Source organism: Pelmatolapia mariae, linkage group LG2 (genome assembly GCF_036321145.2).
Source record: "Pelmatolapia mariae isolate MD_Pm_ZW linkage group LG2, Pm_UMD_F_2, whole genome shotgun sequence".
Taxonomy (NCBI): domain Eukaryota; kingdom Metazoa; phylum Chordata; class Actinopteri; order Cichliformes; family Cichlidae; genus Pelmatolapia; species Pelmatolapia mariae.
Window position 1 is genome coordinate 23,979,934 of NC_086228.1, and position 20,383 is coordinate 24,000,316.

A 20,383-nucleotide genomic window follows, 5' to 3' on the forward strand; every position below is an offset into this window, starting at 1 on the left:
GAGATAAACTCAGCAGGAAAACGAGACTTTAGTTTCCTTGAAGAGCTGAGATGAGCCTGCTGATTGTGAGACATCAGCGACCCCACACAGCAGCAGAAGCATCTGCCAGCTCAGTGCAGGATGCAGATTCAGTGTGCACCCAACAGCTCCACCTGACAGCCAAATAGCAGTAGCAATGAAGATGAGCCAGTTTTCTGCTGTGTGGGAAGTTGCAGCACCATCATGTGTGAAATCTGCAAGAAAAAAAAAACAAAACTCTGCAAATGGTGCGCACACACACACACACACACACACACACACACACACACACACACACACACACACACACACACACAACAAACTGCCAGGCTGGTGCACGAAAAAACAAACACATTAACAAGGAAATGGAAAGTGTGGCCTATTACTGGCAGTGTTTATTTTTAGACGATTAAAAGTTGGAACTCTTCTTGCTCTTTTACCAGAAACATCACAAAAGTTGTTGTGTGGGCCTTATTAGTGCACATGTCAGGTATGGTGTTAAAACCTGCATGCACTCATTTATGTGTCAAAGTGCAGCAAAGAGGACCCAAGACCCATTTTTTTTCCACATTGACTGCTAACCCCAGATATTGCCGGGAAACCTCGGTAGAGCTGGTTTCAGGTACCGTGCACCTTTCACATTGTATGAACTGTCCTCACAGCAGAACTGTGGAGATCTTAAGCTCTTAGTTCTCTTTTAGGGAAACATAAAGCATCCTTAAGATTTCTTGTTACTTTCATAAGTCGAGAAAATGAAACTCCATCTTTCTGTGTATATAAGCAGTCATGTGAAAAAATAAAGGTGTCTCTGTGCAGTGCTTGCTTTCCATTTCAGCCATTCTAATGTAGATTTGCTAGTGTGATTGGGATCACTGACCTATTGCATGACCCAACTTCGGCCAAGCTTTATCTGTCAGATGTCCTCACATTTGACTCATTTGAGCATACTTTTATGTAGAGTTCATTGAGCTGACTCAGTGACTAAAAGATGCCCAGGGCCTGTGGCTGAAAAATAAGTCCAGATCATCACCCCTCCACCACCATGCTTGACAGCTGGAATGAGGAAGAGAAACTGCAGTTCCTCTACTGTCCACTTGAGGGCAACTCCAAAAGAGACTCCCATGTTAAAATGCCTAATTTTACAGCCTGACCTCTGTGGATAATTCTCCCATTCATCACAGCTGCATGTCCTGACACAGGCAGCTGGATCAGATTGGGGTCTGCTAGGCCTCATCTACTATTTTGAGCCATTAAACTGGACCTCTTTACTGTTTGTGTGCTGCTGGTGCCTTTTGGATCATTTCTGGATTATCTGACTAGCATTACAGCTTCCTGTGAGGTACAGATCACGCAATAAATTATTCTCCAGTTTTGATGAGTGAAATTAGCACCAATTAAATAATAAATACCCAGTTAATGGTAACCTCTGGCTCAAAATTATGCAGTAGTTCACGCAGACTATGTCCATATTTTATACCAAATATGCATGACACATCTGACAACAAAGCACCAAATCACGTCTTACAAGGGGATCAAATACTTACATCACTAACTAAAATGTACATTTTTTGTAAATCTCCTCTTAATAGTTTTGTTGAGAATTTAACAATTAAATTATTAAAATAAATCCACCAATTACATTATGGACTGCTGGTAAATTTAATAATTCAACAATTACTTGTTTACCCTAGTGTATAAATGATCAAGTCAGGGTTATTTAGTCAAGTAAAAGACAAAATTTGTGTCCCATCACAAAAGCAGATTCCAGCATGTTTATTACCAAATGATGACAATTGTTATCTTCCAGGGGGGAAAAAAACAAACAAACAAAAGAAATATGAGGCCAAACGGGGCGCAACAGATATCTTAAGGCTCTGTTAAATTCTTAGCTTCAAAACAAAGATACAACATAGCATGTATCCCAAAAATGCACAGAAAGCAAATAACTAGTATAAAATCAAAGTTTAAAACTGGCTAGCCCGTGTCATTAGCTCTTAATAAATAGGTTACTATAAGAAAAAGAAGAATACAAAGTAAAATCTGATTAACTGTGTCAGAACTTCTTATTAATCCACATTTCAGAGGGAGTTATTTTTTCTAAATGATGAGGAATTAGCGTCTCTGAATATTTAAAGTGACACGCGTCATGGAGTCAAACAAAAATATGCACGCTGAACTTCCTGCAGTCGTTCTCCCCTCCCTCCAATAGAATAAAATAAAATAAAATAAAATAAAAAACTGCCCTCAAGAAAGCTGAAAATGGAAGACCGGCGTCCACGCAAGTCACACCTTGTAGAGACTGAAAACAGCAAAATGGCTCATCCACATCACTTCAAGTTGAATTAGCGGTAAAAAACATTTTCACTTTTGAGCGTGCGTGCTTTCAGATGAGTATCACTGCCTCACACTACTGAAATATTAAAAATAAGCATCACTGGTTTAATACAGTTATTCACCCTGCTGAGCTAAAAAACAAAACAAAAAAACCCTCCCGTTACTTTAATTTGTGTCAGTTATATGGAATAAGATTTTCAAAATAAGATCAGCACGGTACACCAGGGTGGGAAACTGGCTGAAGTAAGCATGCTTAAAAGTGAAAATGCTCCAATAATATGAAATAATTTGTCAAATTCCAAACTTGAGACATAATACAAGGAATATTAAAGTATATAGTAATGATTTAAGCAGCTTTAAAAAGATGCTGCAACCTCACAAACACTCCTGCTTTCAGGGATATTTCAGAAAAAAACAAAAAACAACACACATAAAAACCAAAACAAAACAAAAAAACCCGAAAAGACGAATTCACAGGTGGCCGTTCGTAAAAGTCAGTCAGTCCAACTTGATCCCGGGTCATCGCGAAGGCCGTTGAGGTTGCAGCAGAAACATCTTCTAACAGTTATGATATCAAAAATAGGACCGACGTCTTTCCTGTCAGATGCTCTGAGACAGGAAGTCAGAAACCACCTCAAGCAGAAACTTTGCCAGCTGCGGTAAGTTTTTAATCAGCAGGGCTGAAGTCAGGTTGTGCCCGGGTTAAAGGATCATCGAAAAGCTTGAGGTGGATCCAGACAAATGATGAGTCTGTGAAACAGAAACACAGGAGGCCATTAGCTCAGGGTTTGTGAAGTTAAACTCAATGATTTTTAAGATCAAAGCATGTCAAAGTTATTATTTTCATATACAAGTCAGACTCATGTTTGGATTATTTAACAGTTTTTTATGCTTTTCTCTGCCATATGTAACGGTAAACTAAAGCTTCCCTGGTTTCTGGACTGCTGCTCAGACAAAATGTACAACTAAAAGTCATCGACGGCACACGTCTCCTTACTAACAATCCTTATGATGCTTTAAATCCACTAAGGATATGGCATAAAGTATTCCATGTCCGAGGTGCATAAAGAAAATGTTTTCCTCCCAAACTTAAAAACTCTGTGCACAATAAAAACAAAAACAAGAAAAAACAAAAAACTGTTCGGATTACTGTCCAGTAAATTTCTTCCAGTGTACTGCAGCCTGCTGGACCCAAAATGGCTGCCCACATACTGGATTTTTTTTGTTTAAACATAATTAAATTTGCTCATGTAGCTTATTAACCTACTTTCTTAAACTAATTTGAATCCTGGAGTGCAACAGTATTTACTGTTCTTAGCTATATTTCTTCTTTATTTGTAATACACGCAGGGTTACATCCTCCTGCAGGTCAATGCCCAAACAGAACGATGTTTAAGGAACGCTACGGTTTGTGTGATAAAATCAAGTTGTGGATAAAAACTGATACTCACATGGCGGTATTTTGAGTTGAAATATTTTTGTGTGGAATGTTTACTGTGTACACGGTAATGCCCGATGGTTTTTTTAAATTACTGAGTTTTGCGGTTTAAGGAAAGGAAATTCGTAAAGCTTGCAACTGATGCTTAAAGGTTACAGTGAAGTTACAGTACTGAGAAAAAGTGTTTGCCCCTGCTCTCTCTTTTGTTTCTTTTTTCCACATTTACATGTTTCAGATCATCAAACAAATGTTAATATTGGAAAAGATAACCCAAGTAAAATACAAAAAGCAGTTTTTAATGATTTCATATATTATGGAAAACTAACCCAAACTACCTGACCCCATGTGAAAACGTAATTGTCCTCTAATCATAAGAGCTAGTCACAGCAAGAACTGCAATCAAGTGTTTGCAATAACTGCCATTGAGTCTCTCACATCACTTTGGAGGAATTCTGGCCCACTCTTCTTTACAGAACTGTTTTAATTCACTAATACTTTTTGAGGGTTTCAAGTATAAATAGTCTAAGGTCATACCAAAGCATCTCAATTTGATTTAAGTCCATTCAGAGGTAGGCTTATCTCATTGTGCTGCTGCATAACCAGGGATGGGAATTGATAAGAATTTAGTGATTCAGATTCCATTATCCATATCATTTACTGATTGATTCCTTATCGATTCAATCCTTACTTATAGTGCTGTGTGGTTAAATGTTTGTGCATGGTGGAGGCTTTTCCTGTCTTTGTTGTGTTGGTGGACATTTAAAACAAATAATGTATTACATATATTATGCAGAACACTTTCCCTAAAAAGGTAATGAGAAAGTAATTTGTTACATTACTTTCGCGTTTCTCAGTAAAATGACCTGAAACATACCGTCTCATAATTACCATTTAACAACATAAACCTCAGGCTACAGTCCCACGCATCAGCACAAATCCCTATCCTAATGAATGGACAATAAGCGGGCTTGATCGGCAGGCAGACAAGAAACTGAAATACTGGGAAAAGGTTCTCAATTCCCATCCCCATTTAAAACCCAAATGCTTTTGAGCTTCAAAGCATGAACTGATGGCAGGATATTCTTCAGGTTTTTTGGTTTCTGTTTTTGTAGCGAACAGAATTCATAGTTCCATCAATTACATCAAGTCATCCAAGTCCTGAAGCAGCAAAGCAGCCCCAAAGCATTACATTACCACCACCATGTTTGGCTGTTGATACAATGTTCTTTTTATGAAATGTTGTGTTAGTTCTACACCTAATGTAACAGAAATATTTTAAGCTCACATTTGTTTTTAGCCAAACACAAATCGAGCCTTTGGGTTTGTTTTGTTCAGCGGTGGCTTTTGCCTGAGAATTCTCCCATGGGTGCCATTTTTGCCCATTCTCTTTCTTATTTCTGAATCATGAACTCTGACATTTATTGTAGGAAGTGAGGCCTAAAGTTCTTTAGATGTTCTGAGTTCTTTTGTGACCTCTTGGATGAGTTGTTGATGCACTCTTGGGAGTAATTTTGGTAGGTCATCCACTGCTGGGAATGTGCACTGCAGTTCTCTATATTTATGGATTATGACTGTCAACATGATTCAGTGGAGTTCCAAAGCCTTAGAAATCGCTTTTTAACTCTTTCCATACTAAGAGATGTCAATGTTTCTAATCTGTTTGAGTTTCTTTAACTCACAGCACGATGTGTTGCTTTTTGAGTTAATTTAGCCTACTTCACTTTGTTAGACAGGTTCTCGTTAAGTGATTTCCTGATTCAACATGTCTGGTAGGGTGTACTAGTGAAACTGAACTTACCCCCTGTGAATTAATCACAGTTAATTCATGATTTTGGATAGATCTTTTCCCATAATAAAAAAAAACTCCATTTTGTTTTTACTTGGGTTATCTAATATTAATTTTTTTTTTTTGATCCGGCAATTTCTAAAATTTGCTGCAGAATGACAACAGCAGGCACTCTCTTTCTACAGTAGTAACAATATCTGCAGCAGTCTCAAGAGAGGCGCATCATTTATTCTACTACATTTATTTATGCCCCAAAACGCATTTATGATACTGTTGTGCATTTAGCTAGCAGTATATAAATACATAATAAATTTAAATGTCTGATCTGTTGGCTCACTGGGATTTTTTTAAAACACTGAGCTGGGGATCCACTGATCTAATAACTGGATCAGATATCATTCCAGTCTTAACTCAAAAATCTGGAACGCACATCTGTGCCTGCTGTCTACAGAAGCATCTATTAAACTCAGCTGTATGTTTTGTTCTGTGTTTACTTCTAGCGTGAAAATGTGAAGTACTTCAAAAAACGTAATCTGCTGTATTCATGGACTCAAATAAAATCCAAAGGGTTTAAGGATTACTTATTATTGATTATCTGACACATTTTGGATCCTGAACTTCACAGATGTCATCATTAGTTAAAAACAACTTAAAAGTCCAAATTAAAGCTACTGATGGAGAATCAACCTCATATATCACCATAAGATGACAATGAATTAACAGAGTAATGATTAAAGGTTTAGCACTAAGAATTTTTAAAGCAGCCATCTTGATTTTCTTGTTTTAATTTGAGACTAAATGACCTGCGAGAATCCTACAGCTGCATAAGATTTAAAAGGCTGGTGGGTTTTAAACCGCGGTTGCATCTCTCACAGAATCTAAACTGAACTTCCTGTTTTGGAACATAAATTCTTTTTCAGGATGTCACATTTTCCTCTTTCTGTGGCTCGCCTCATAGGACCATCTGCTTCATTGCCCACTGCTCTTCCTCCCGGCCCTGAGCATTCAGACAGTTGCATTCTTCATGCTGCATACTTTCTGCGATCTTATGATAACAAGATAAACCAAACAGTTTGCCCAGAGCAGCACCACCCACTCTTCTTTCTCACTTCCAGCCGAATCTCTCTCTCCCTCACACTGCACTCAAAACACCACTCAGTCTTGTGAACCATCTCTACAGGGACATTTTATCACATTTCGTAAAAATGATGAGGAGCCAAATGTGCTGTGTGTCCAGAGCATGGGTACAGCCCTGCTAGATGATGTCCCTACCTTTTCCTCACTGTACCACGCAGGCTGTGCAGCACTGTTCCTGCTTCTCCGGCAGCGAGGAGTAATTCATCTGCCGGACAATCTCTGCAAACAGCTCATCCACCATCGTCTTGCTCTTGGCAGAGGTTTCGATAAAGGGGCAGCCCCACTCTTGAGCCAAAGCCCGTCCATCTGATCCGGCCACCTCACGCTCAGACTCCAGGTCGACTTTGTTACCAACCAGAATCAGCGGCACCTTCTCAAAGCGCTTCACTCGCACTATTTGGTCTCGCATTGGTCTGATGTCCTTAAAGATTGAGAAAAATAAGAACTGTGAGATATTGAAATTTAAACAAAACAAAAAATGAATAATCAAGCAGATGCGAACTTTGGTTATTTCTCAATAGGCACAATTTCTTCATGATGCAAACATTTAATTACGATTTTTCTGGCTCAAAAATGGTCACATTGTTGAGGTAAAGCTTTGTTTTACCCAGCAGACATTCGTGAATTTTCGTGAAAGTTTTGGAAATATGCAAATATCTATTTTAAGGTTGCTAAACTTTTCCTTTCAGGAAGGCCAAAACATCTTTTCACATCTAGTTAAAGCACTGTTACTTTTATTTATTGGTACTTCAAAAGTAATTATCCATTAAATACCGAGTGCTAATATTGAAGGCTCTAAAATATCAGGACGTGGGATGACTATTTTCTTTAGTAGACCTGGTTCATAGTTATCTAGGCTTTCTTATGCACTGTTTGTTTTCTGTGTGGTGCCATCCTTCAACAAATGAGTGCTATATGGAGATATTGGGGATCCAAATGAGCCCTACCCTTCCCATTTTAATCTCGATAATGTGGCTTGTAGCATTCCCTGCATGAGAAGTATGAATCACAGCCTGATTAACCACATACGGTTACAGTTTTCAGGTGTGTGTGGTGCATCTGGGGTACCTGGAAAGACTGCTGGTTGACCAGGCTGTAGACCAGGATGAAGCCCTGTCCGTTCTTGATGTACAGGTCTCTCATGGACGCGAACTGCTCCGTCCCCGCCGTGTCCAGGATCTCCAGCACGGAGGGCGAGGAGTCCACCTCGATCTCCTTCCGGTAGAAGTCCTCGATGGTCGGGTCATATTTCTCGATAAAAGTGCCGGTGACAAACTGCACGGTGAGCGCGGATTTCCCGACGCCGCCGCTGCCCAGCACGACAACTTTGTATTCTTTCATTGGGGCGGTCAAGGCGGGCTAACTTAGCAGCTAACGACTGCTATACTCGCTCCACAAACATTTATCAGGCCTTTACGAGAGCTAACGAGATAAACCAAAAAAGTTAGACGATATACAATAACCCCCCTCATTCACATAAACACAGCTCAACCGCTCATACTTCGGTTTTTCTACGTTTTCCAGCTAGTCAGACAGTAAAAGTTGATGTCCGGCAACTCCGGCGTTAGCTAGCGTTAAAGCTAGCTCGCGCCTGGCTGAATTCCCGCTGTGCCATCCTCGCGCTTTCAGCCGTTAGATCGATGTGATTCACCACAAGCGCCGGCGTTGATCAGTGAACTTTGTGGTCTATCTACTGACGGCAGGTCACGGTGGTACACATTAGACTCCAACCCCTAAACCGCATGACAGTCCCCACAGCAGCCCGCCGGTGTCGCCGCAGCGTTGACTGCGTCCTTCCCCTTAGCCCGGGCCTGGTTCTGGTTCCGGCCCAGCCCGGCGCCCTAGCAACCGGGCCCGTTATCGACGCAGACTCAGTGTTATAATCCCACCGTCCATTGGCTACAGTTTATTACTGGTCCGGTATATATCTGACTGTATACAGGGTGGGTTCTGCTTCAGAAAGAAAGGCTTTTTTTCAACCATCTGATTTCCTGGAGCTAACAACCTGTTTCCGCTAACGAGAATCAGACTTCCGCTGCGACGGTTTTCATAATAAAAGCACAGAAAAGCGTTACAGAAAATTACGATTTTTCGTTTCTAACATCCATCCACGTTTTCCGCTTAGCCAATTCTGGGTCGCGGGGACTTGATCATTTTCTTTCCTTGATATTTATTTATTTAAATACAGTACTGTGCAAATGTACGGAAGAGGATTAGGGCCACTGGAAAAAAAAAAGAATTCTGAGAAAAAAGTCAGAATTCTGAGATTAAAGTCAGAATTCTGACTTTTTTCTCAGAATTCTTTTTTTTTTCCAGTGGCCCTAATCCTCTTCCGTACAAATGCCTTGAGCAACCCCTTATTCTTTTAAATTAGTTTTTTTTTTTTTAAATTCGCCCTTAAATAGCTCTCCAGGCTTTTTGAAGAAAATCTTTTTTCCTTTTCACTCATTTTCAGTCCAGTCCTTGTACCTGGCCATTTTCAGATGAAAAATTTTAAAAACTGTTTTACACTGACCTTTGAGTCATTCAAGCATAAAACAGTAAACTAACTGAAGTGATGAGCTAGTTTTATGTCCACACATAATAGACAATTTGTTACCATTTCAGTTTTGTTACCATTTAGTTGAATGCACAATAATAATAATGGTGATAATTGCTAACCTACATATTTAGCGATTTATCATGCAGTCCTATCTTATTCACACAAGTTATCTAAATGAGCAGATTGTTGTCACAGGAAGTGGTTTCATTTACTTTCCCGCAAAGTTACACACTATCCTCCAGGGGATTAGTCACTGATGCATAAGTATGTGTTAGTACACAATATGAAAAACACCAAGACTGGACGTTGTGAGGAAAGATTGGTTTAATGTGCAATCACAATGTTGCTGTTATATGAAGAAGACTTTGTTTAAAGAAACAGCCACAAAATGAATCGGCTGCAGGTCCATCTTGACTATTTCTACTGAGGTTGCGGTCTTACATCAGCAGCGTAGGAAAGCTGGTCATCCTCACTTCCTCTGAGAGCAGTTTCAATTCCTGTTTTTATATTTATAGTAGGGCGACATTCTCTGAATAGCTTTATTATAGTGCTTTTAACTGCAATAGATTAAGTTAGTGGACTGCTAATTCACATTAATTCTGCATACTGAAGACAGTGACTCTCTACAATGCAGTTAATTTCAAAACTGCACCATTCATCACACTTTACACTTTGTTATCTAAGAAACTTTAATTTCATCTGGTTTTTGCCATACTGTCTTTAGTAAGCCATTTTGCATTTTTTATTGTAATGCATAGTTATATTACCTCATTATATTTGAGTTCATTTATTTTTTAGATAATTAAGATAATTGTTTGATCCTGTTTTATTTAATTTTATTTAATTTTATTGAGCTATAGACTATTTTATTGATTTAAACTATATGTTGTTGGGCAGATCATTAGGTATACCTTTAAACTCCTCAATCAACACAAATATTTAATCAGCCAATAACATGGCAGCAACTCAGTGTATTGACATGTTGAGGTTCAAACTGAGCATCAAAATAGGGAAGAATTGTGATTTAAGGGACTTTGAAAATGGCATGAATGGGCTGGTCTGAGTATTTCAGAAACTGTGGATCTAGTGGGATTTTCCCACACAATCACAGGGTTTACAGAGCATGGCTTTCTGAGGGAAAATGCCTTGTCAATACCTGAGGTCAGAGGAGAATGGCAAGACTACGTCAAGCTGATAAGGGTCAACAGTAATTCGAATAACCACAAGTTACAACCAAGGAGGAAGAGCATCTGTAAACCCAGATGGGCTACAGCAGCAGAAATCCACATCAGGTGCCAGTATTGTCAGCTAAGAACAGGAAACTGAGGCCACGATTTGAGGCTACAACATTTCTGAGGAATGTTTCCAGTTCCCAGTACTGGCAAGGTGTACCTAACAAAATGTCCAGTGTGTCTATACCCTATGCTTGAATAAATTTAATCCCATAATATTTTCATCTCCATCCCAATGACCTGATTTCTCTTTTGTGAAAGGTTAAAAGGTCTTTCCTGGGTGCCAAAACACTTTATATACAGATAACCCCCTGAGATGCATGTGTGTTATTGTAGTCTTAGTTATTAACAGTTGTTGCATAAAGGGGTCCTTTAAGGCTATATATGCACATTTAGGGGCATTACCAGATGTTCAGGGTGTACGTTGTGGTTTATATACTTTTTTGTTGTATGTGTATGTCTGCAATGAAGGAGACAAAAAGAAAAAACACACAAGAGGATCACAATGAAGTGTTTTATTTAAGGTCAAACAGAAATTGCAGAACTCATCATAGGCACAGTAACTTACTCATAATTAGCTATACACTGCAAAATAAATTGGCATGTAGCACAGGAGCACATACAAGCACCACAAGCAGAAAACAGAGTGAAACAAAGAAACAGCAGTCACGTTCAAGTCTGCCCAAGAGTGTCAGAGTTTTTTATGGCTTAGTCCTGAACAGTCTTTGGCCCTCATCATCTTCCATGGGGGTGTCGTTCAGTCGGCGATTGTACCCAATTTAAAAAATAAGTTGTGGACTCAACAGAGGATGTAATTAAATTGATATGATTGGCACACGATCAGTTCACGTGGCGGTTTTAGTCATTGAGATGTAGAACCTAAAAGTCCAGTTTGCACATTAAAGGCACAATCACAACTAAAATGAATCGTAACAATACAGTGATTTAAAACCCACAGCATGTACTTAAACTGGGACAGCAATGATGAGGGGAGCTGGTGAGTCAGTAGAGAAGCTTTGGTGAGTTGTGGGTACACGTCGTTCAGAGACCCGTCCCTGCTCACAAACTCTTTGAAGTCAATATTCAACAGTCAGAGGGCTGTGAACCGATTCTCCAGGATGACTCAGTCAGTCCAACACTAGGAGAAGTGCCATGGCAACAAAATCGCTGGCTTTGGGGGCAAATAAAGAACATCACATGTTCAAATCAGCAGAACCAGAGTCATGTGAGGATGCTGCTGCTGCTGGGAGAGGAAAATATTGGAAAAGCCGTTTGTTTGCAATTTAGTCTAAAATCCTGAGGAGAATTCAGATTTATTATTGTTTTGGTTAATGACAAGAAACAGGAGAGTTTAAAAAAATTACAAAATGACAGAGATGAAGGAGAATTTAAATCTCTGTTCCTCTGTGGTCAGATTTAATATCGGCTCCTATTTTGTTTTTCAGCCTGCAGATGGAGCTACTCTGTGCTTTATTTTGGTGCTTTACTGGAGAGAGGAATGTGTCTGCATGTCATCTGCTCAGATTAGGTTCTTACATATGATCCACCTCTCCTGTTTGATGTCAGGGTCGCATATTATTAAACCACAGAGGATCAATCAACTGAACCGAACTGAAAAAAATAGCTTTATAAAGCAAATCATTTGTAGTTTACAGCTAGGCAGTGCCATGCTTAGCAAAGAACAGGGCTCTAGCAACAAACAAAAGGGCAGATGTAAGAAAACAATAGACATATCGTTAACAATATATTGATTAGATTTTTTTTAATTGACTCTTTTATCTGTATTTATTCAAAATAAATTTTGAGTATTCTGACATAGTTATGTACATAAGTGCAAACAAGGTGAACATCACACATTCGTATACACCTCAGTGAGGATCGACATCACCCAGCACAGCTGGGCAGTAAGAGACCTCGAGACCACCTTCTTGGCCAAAACCTGAGCCAGATCTCTCGGTCTGTAGGAGGCAAACGGCAAAAACCGCTCGCCTCCACAGAAAAAAGATCTTCCAGTTAGTCCAAGGGCCTCTTTACCTCCCTGACAGATGTTTGCTCTAAAAGCCAGAGTTCATTCCTATTTCTCAAAAACACCATGTACAAGAAGAAAAAACCTAAATATAAAATGAACGTCAAATAAACAAAACAAAATAAACAGCTGACCTCCCCTAAGGACCTTTGGCTATTACAAGGATTAAAGTTTTTCAATCACGTTGCAACAAGACAAACTAATAATTAGACATTCCCTTTTCGGATAAGTTAGTGCTGTATGTCATCTCAATTATTGTGGAAAAAAAATCACTATTAGGATAATAAAAAGGTAGCCATGTTGTCATCTTGTTGCCAAAGCAACAGCAACTATTACCATTAACAATGACTCCATCATTGTGTACAAACGATTTTCATATCATAATGTTTTTCATATTGGTCTACACAAACTATTAACTACATATAAATGATTTTTTTGTTATCATTATTGTTATTATTATTTTCATGCCGCGTTTTTTTTTTATGTCAGAAAAAAAATCTTACATTTAATACATTTTCATACACAGCTGTGACATATGATCGAGGATTAAGGCCCTTTGTTTGTATTCTCAGGACTGAGTTAACTGTGTCCACATGCTGAAGGATCTGATCACAGGACAGCGAAGATCAGAGCTCTGCACACGTTGAACAGTTATGATTTAGGACCGTGTGGGAAAAAAAATTACAACCAGGCCCAAAGGTAATCAAGTACAATAGAATGAATGAGGGAACAAAATTAAGAGTTAAAAACATTGTTTTTTTTTTTTTTACTCATGGTGCTCCACAATCCTCAAATTAATACACTCTTGAGCCTTAATAGATACATTTAAATGTATTTAAAAACCTCAAATGCCCTCGAGAGGCACAGTTTATTAATCAAGTATTCTGTTTTTCCAGCTGGACAGTTGTTAGTGAAGGCATACTGATGTTAGGGGTAGGGTCACTTAAGGAGGGGATTGGCTGGACGAAGCTAGTCTTTAGAAAAAGGGACCTGTCTGGACATTCTGATCATCAGGTTCATAGAGACAGCTATGAGCCTACATACTGTTTGATCCACCATGCAGATAGAAAGTCAGCTATACTTTAAAAATACTTTATTCAACTATTTTGGGAGATACACTTATTCACAAGATTTTATATCACTCTTATGTCTGTATAGTAAATATGAAGCTTAAATCAGCTGTATGGGGCACTAGCCTGTTTCCATACAAAGTGGAGCTACACAGATAAATTAACTGGTATTAGGTTATTACAAATAAGGTGTCCTCTAAAAGTATGTAAACTGCAGATTGAAATAGATATTTTAAACCTCAGTTTTAGCATTTTAGGATAAAAGCATTGCATGAGATAAAATACAGACTGGCTTTAGCTTTTATTATGTGCAATTTAATACACAAACAGCACAGAAATAGATAGTTATGCATCTTGATATTTGTAGACCAGTTCAGTAGTGTTTACTTTAGGCTAACTTTTTGCTGTTCAGTAAACATGCTTCATATGGCTTCTGATGTAGGGATTTGTTCTCTGCTCGGTCTGTTTGACCTCAGCACAGCCTCTGATACTGTAGACCATGATACTGTCCTTAGTAGACCTATGGTTTCCATTTGACTTTCTTCTTATTTATCTGCAAGGCTCAGATAAATGCAAGGCTCAATCCTGAGCCAGTTATTATTTTCTTTCTGCTTTCTTCCTGTAGCTGGCATCATTCAGGGTTTTTCAGAAGTTTCTTATCGTTTCTATGCAGATGACATTTACTTATACGTCTATCATTTTCTATTATATTTTATTGTGATTTTTCCCAGTTTTTATTTATTTTACACTATTTTTTGCCAAGCACTTTATAACTTCATTTCTGTGACAAGTGCTTTTATAAATAAACTTTACTTACTTACTTATATACTATATAAGAGCTAAAGCCACCTACTGTTTTGTCTCATTTTTGTGCTTTAATATCAACTTCAGATGCATAAATTATCAATGATATCTGTTAACGTACTTATAGAGGGCACTCTATTCTTGTTTAAGTTGGCTTAAGTTATTACAAACATTACACAGTTTGTCCAAAAGCTAACTTTTAGTTATCTAAAAGGTGTAAACACCTTCCATGCAAGATTGCACATTTAATCTTTAAAATGGATATAAAGAGGGCACTCTGTAGTTTTATAGATGTTTTCCTCCTGTAATTACTTCTTCATGAACAGTTTACAATCCATCTGGGTTATATTGCTGGTTGCCTGGCAACCTCACTGTTCACAAGCAGTCACAATGTGTAACGCGGTTGTTTTTGCACAACTGTTTATTAAGGTGTGCTGGCCTTTTCTCTGTGTTAACTAGCAGCTCTTTCCAGCTTAGTATTAGCACAGAAACATAAGAGCAGCTCAGATCTTCTGTCTTTAAAAAAAAGTAAGCAGATATGTGTACTTTTTCTTAAACTGCCACAAATACGCCACCTATCTTATTTGGGGCATTTAGGTGGTCAGGAGGGAAAAGCTTTTACACGCCCAAAATGAGGGTTAATCCCAGGATTATACCTGGTGCTGCACTTGCAGCTCTGGCTGAGTGGGTTTTCTGCACAGTTATGTCTCCACAAAGCCTTTCCACACCAAAAGTTAACAGAATCAGGGCTGCAGTACTGGGACAACAAGGGAAATACATGTGAGAAAAAAGGTAGCATGCTGACTTTCTGCCTAATGATAATATGTTTTGTTTATAGTGCTTTGGATACTACAGAGGGTAGGGGTAGAAAAACTGACTAGCAATAAATGGTACTGAAATGTACCTGAATTGTGTACATTTGTACTTCAAAGAGTACAGCAGTCCTTTCTACCTTTTCTGACAGTGAAAGATATTTCTAAAAGTAGTCACACCACCCATTAACATTAAATATAAATCTATATAACAATACACATACTTTAATATGTCTTAACACAGTTTCATCATGGTACCTACAGTATGTGACCTCTGAAATAGTCTATATAGAGTGAACCATTACATTTCAGCATGCCTGTCTTTTAGAAGGGCATGTGTAAAGTTTTTGCATTAGATACATTCACGACACATTAACATTATTTAAAATGAATAATGTTCAATGGGAGATGTCGTAATATCTGCAGCATTTACAACTAACCAAATATGTGATCCATCATCTTTTCTGACACACGTATGTATGCACACAACTCTCTGATTTTTTTCCTTCCATTGACAGTAAGACAGCACAGCTGTCTCAGAGGAAACTAATACAAATGTGATTTCCTATTATAATAATGTACCAAATAACACATCTGTCTTTGAGCACTGGTCTGGTCTTACAGTGTACTGACAGTTTTGTTTGAGGAGACTTGAAAGAGGCACATTTGAATTTGGATATAAGTGATTTCAGCCCAGTTTCCAAAGCTGTTAAGTTCATTTTTTTTGTACACACCTACGAAGCAATTCCTTACACATTTGAAAGCCAAAAAAAAATTTTTTTTTCACCATCACACATCAAGCATGAGAATTGTTCATCCTTTTCTACAACTTGATTCTGGTTATAAGAACATTTAGAGTCTCGTCATTTTTGACAAACAGGACAGCAGTAGAAAGACATGACATTTTAAAGTCAGACAGGATATTTTCAAGTTCGAAGCTTTCTCCCTGCAGAACCATAAAACATAAAAATCTTGTGCCACTTATTTAGTCCAAAAGCCACATTAAAGGAGAGAATTACACAAACAAACAGCCTTTTGAAATACATCTCTGCATTAGAGAGGGAAACATTTATTTGGAGGATTTATCCAGATATTGCATTAAACGGGCAGTTCCTTGCATATACCGCAGACTTTAGGCACAACAAAAGGAAACCGATCTCGCTTCCATCTTGTGCAATAACTGACATCAGGTGTAAAAGTTTAAGTGGCATTTATAAAACTCTGTCACAGATCTGACAGAGTCAGGAATAGCATTTTGTTTTGAATAAGAGTACAGGCGAGCTGAACACACACAGAATCGGCGAGCAAAGCCTGGTGTTCAGGTTTCAAATCACAGAGGAAACGGGACGAACCTTTCCTTTTTTAGTCGTTACACAGTTACCCATCACAAAGGAAACACAATCACTGATCGGAAATCACGATTCAAGAAACTTCACAGCTCAGGTTTATCAGTTTCGACAATTGGAGCTGTCTGGTCTATTACTGGAGAGTACTATACAGAGAGGGGCCCTTACATAGAGAACATGACCTCAGCTGCTTTAAGGCAGTTTATTTAACACATCCTAAAGATATCCCTCATCCCATCTTCTTTATAAGAAGTAATTACATACTAAATTACTTTCACCCAGTCTACATTTTTCAATAAAACAGGGGGGCAAATCATTCATTGCATTTAGGAAACTCTAATATACATTTTAAGAGGCATTTGCTGTAACCAGTAGACTTTATCCCAATAGCAGCTACAGGCTAATACACTCTATTTACGTAACTAATTCTTCTTTGAATTATTTTTGGGACACTAAGTCTCCTCTGCAGCTGAGCAGAAAAAATCAAAGGCACAAACAAATGAACAACAACCCCTTACTGACGTATCACCAGGCAAAATGAGACCACGATGACAGACTGAGCGGTACACGTCGTACAACACAAACGTCACATTTGCACTCATCTTGAAACGTAAACGTGACATGATATGAAACACTCTTTCACTTTGACAGCCCGTCATGGTTGGAGACCGGCAGCTGGTCCGTCTGAATTTTCTACAATGAACTTCTTACTTTGGAACAGTCAAATGTGTTGGGTGGCCTCATGTGATGGCTCCGACCCATAAAGGGCATTTAGTCTTGAATATATGTGTGTGTGTTTATGTGTGCGCACATGTGCTGCACTTTTAAGGTGTGGGCATGTATGGCTGTAAGGACGAGGGAGCTCTATTGCTCGGCCCGATCGAGTCAGTATGCATCAGGGTGGCTGCTTTAAAGCAACGGTAATACGTCCAGGTCTGTATTGCATGAACCATCGCAGCTCTCTTACGTTCACAACATGATATCAGTCGGTGTGCACTGTGGGCGAGGCACATGTTTGCTGCAGTGCTCGGGGTTTACGGGATTTTAACTGGGGTTTCGGGAAAGGCTTACTGAGTTTAGTGCCACAGGAGCCGCCACCAGCAGTTTGGGGACAGGGCAGAAATGGGTTTCCATGGGAATGCACTGGAGCTCCACAGGATCTGAAGTCAGAAGCTCCGAGGGGTCTACTGGAAGAGAGAGAGGGGGGGGAAGAGGTGGAGGAGGAGCTGTGAGTTCTTACAGACACAAACATGTGCAGGCAAACCTCTGTAGCAGATTATTTTATACTGATATCTGTGCTTAATTATAACGATCTTTTAAAATTATCGGCAAAGCAAATAGTCAAGTTAGCACTGAGGTTGTTTTTATAGATGTTAATGCTGAATGTGTGTTATCACCTCACTTTACACCTTTGCTTGTTTGAATCTTCACGTCAAAAAGAGAGAGGGTGGGGTGTAACATCTCAGGAACGAAAGTTTACAAAATCTGTGATGTCTCAATGCCTAGTTGACTAGTTATGCACTCATTCATAGCAGCAGCAGGTTAGTTCAAAACCATGGCCTGGTATGATGCTGGTAAACCGAAAGAATGCAAATTTAGTTCATTTCGGGTAAATTCCATTAAAGCTGCATAGTAGAGTCGAGCCACATGTGATTTCATCTTAAATGTGAAACATTTTTTCCTGCTGGTTTTGACAATCAAAATCCCCATCATGTTTTGTAAAAATCAAAGCAAGCAGACTTCTGTTTCAGCTGTAAGTAAGCAACAAAAAGCAGCAAACACCACCAGTCAAAGGATTTTAGAGCGCTCTCATTTTTATACATATTAAGGGCAATTACATTGTGTAATATCTCAGTGCACTCTGAGCAAATAATTTATGGAGCTTACGAGCAGTCTCTGTAATGGTTAATCCTTCAGTTTGTGCAAACTCTTAAATCAAAGTGATGTTTTTATTGCTAAAATATCAAATTTACTGCTTTACAAAAAAGCAGAAAGAATTGGTAAAGCACATTATTATTTTTTGATTGAGATGGTAAATTACAGCTATTTACTAGTTTTGGTGGTTGAATGCTATCTAATGCTTGATTAAGTGTGCTGGCTCAAATTCGGGAATAAAAACGTGAATTCAGTTTGTTGTTTGCCAAATAAATAAAAACATAATTTTTAGTTTTAACCAAGTTTTTGACAGATTTCTAAAATATTTGTGCTTTTTTTGGTGTTTTGACAGGTGGTCTAACAAATTTGTGAAGCACTGTGGCCACTTTCAGCTGTTTCCTTATTCACGAGAGGTCACCACAGCAGGTAGCTTTAATTTGGCAGATTTTCTACTCTGGATCCCCTTCCTGATGCAACCCCAAAGGGATCTGGATCTCCTCCTGGGATCAAACCGGGACTCCTTCACTTGTTAGCTGGGCTCTGGGCTTTAATTTCAGTGATCACTGGGACATAAAAGAAAACACACATAAAGAATGAAGAGGCAAATTTGATAAAAACTGCTTAAAGTTTTGTGCCAAAATTAAGGTTTAACAAGCATTTTTCATCTTTTTGTGTTGTTGATTTTTTTTTTGTCACATATCTCTTGTAACGTCTGTGTTGTACCGGTCTTTCCACAGTGGCGCACACATCAATGCACTTGCGGGTTGACTGTCTGGTTAATCGAAGTTTAACTCTCTGTCCAGTTTGTTTCTTCAGAAATTTCAGGTCTCTGTGCTGCTGAGGGATAAACTGCAGACCAAGATTGCTTCAACTCTGTATTATATTTGATACACAAGTTTTTGTAAGTTTTTGAAATGTCTGCATCGTCAGTGTTATTTTATTCCCTCTCAAAAACAAAATGTTTTAAGCAATAAAACATACCACATATAGCAAACTGATATTTATTTTCTTTTTTAATTTGTCAGAAGGTTCAATAAATGCTCCAGTTTCAAAAAGAATAAAACATTTCTGGCCATTATTTCACAGTTCAGGCTTTTCAGGGCCAACAGTGCATCAGAGGGTGTAGGTTGTTCCTGACAAGACCAAGGGTTTCTAGTATTTGAGAAAAGTTGGGACACTTACAGGTGAATTTATTAACTTCCAGAGCTGCAGGAAAGCTGTAGTTCAACCAGTTTTCTTAAACTTAGACTTATTTTTTAATAAATTTACACATTTTTCTTTTCCTTTTTCCTTTGCTGGTGACCTGCTGACCTTCGTACCATTCAAGTTTATTACAAATTTAAATAATGAGGGTGCCCTAAATCATTTGACTGGTAGGTTGTATCCAAGCAAATTAAGTAACTGTTTGGCTGCAAACATTTATTTTTATATGATATATATATATTTTTTAACAGAGATGAGAGCTGGCATGCTTTAATGCCAGGCCACATACTGCATACAGTAACGACTGAGACAGACATGATGTGATTCAACACCAAACAAAGACACTCAGATGAAAACAGTTGTCTATTTCAAGATTCCTCTCAAAACGAGTTGTTTTCATTTGCTCGCATCATAAGAAACAGAAACGTGAGGAGAGATGAAATGTGAAGATAACACATGACACTACGGGCAGACAGTGAACAGGACTGAGATCCTACAGAGCTAAAATTAAAAGAGGACTGAAATGAAAGAGCAAACCTGATTCGAGGCGGCAGATTCAGCGAAAGGAACATTGGTGACTGGGGTCGAGGCCGACGAAACAGTGGAGGTGGTGGCACCGTGCATCATGGGAACTTTTATTCGGGCGAGTCAGACGAAAGACAGAGGACGAGGATATGGGCGGGGAGGAGGGAAGGGGAGGGGAGGGGAAGGGAGGGGGAACAGGAATGATATGGTTACCATGGCAAAATGTGTAGGATCA

The 20,383-nt window shown here is 38.7% G+C and overlaps 2 protein-coding genes across 9 annotated transcripts in view; both read right to left on the reverse strand.

Moving 5' to 3' along the window:
- Positions 1-1,775: 1,775 nt before the first annotated feature.
- On the reverse strand, positions 1,776-8,743 carry rap2c (RAP2C, member of RAS oncogene family). The gene is made up of 3 exons (XM_063495624.1): positions 7,782-8,743; positions 6,849-7,134; positions 1,776-3,102 (listed from the first exon to the last, which is right to left on the reverse strand). The coding sequence occupies exons 1-2, from the start codon at positions 8,052-8,054 to the stop codon at positions 6,856-6,858; spliced, it is 552 nt and encodes a 183-aa protein (XP_063351694.1). The 5' UTR covers positions 8,055-8,743; the 3' UTR covers positions 1,776-3,102; positions 6,849-6,855.
- Positions 8,744-10,987: 2,244 nt separating this feature from the next.
- mbnl3 (muscleblind-like splicing regulator 3) overlaps positions 10,988-20,383 on the reverse strand; it is a 37,316-nt gene continuing 27,920 nt past the window's right edge. For 5 of the 8 annotated variants that reach the window (XM_063495644.1, XM_063495636.1, XM_063495660.1 and 2 more), the window contains one exon: positions 10,988-17,732. In XM_063495644.1, coding sequence (XP_063351714.1) covers positions 17,590-17,732 — 143 coding nt within the window. In that variant the 3' untranslated portion in view covers positions 10,988-17,589. Of the gene's footprint in view, positions 17,733-20,160; positions 20,256-20,383 lie in introns of all 8 variants that reach the window. The other 3 variants (XM_063495683.1, XM_063495692.1, XM_063495675.1) reach the window with 3 other exon arrangements.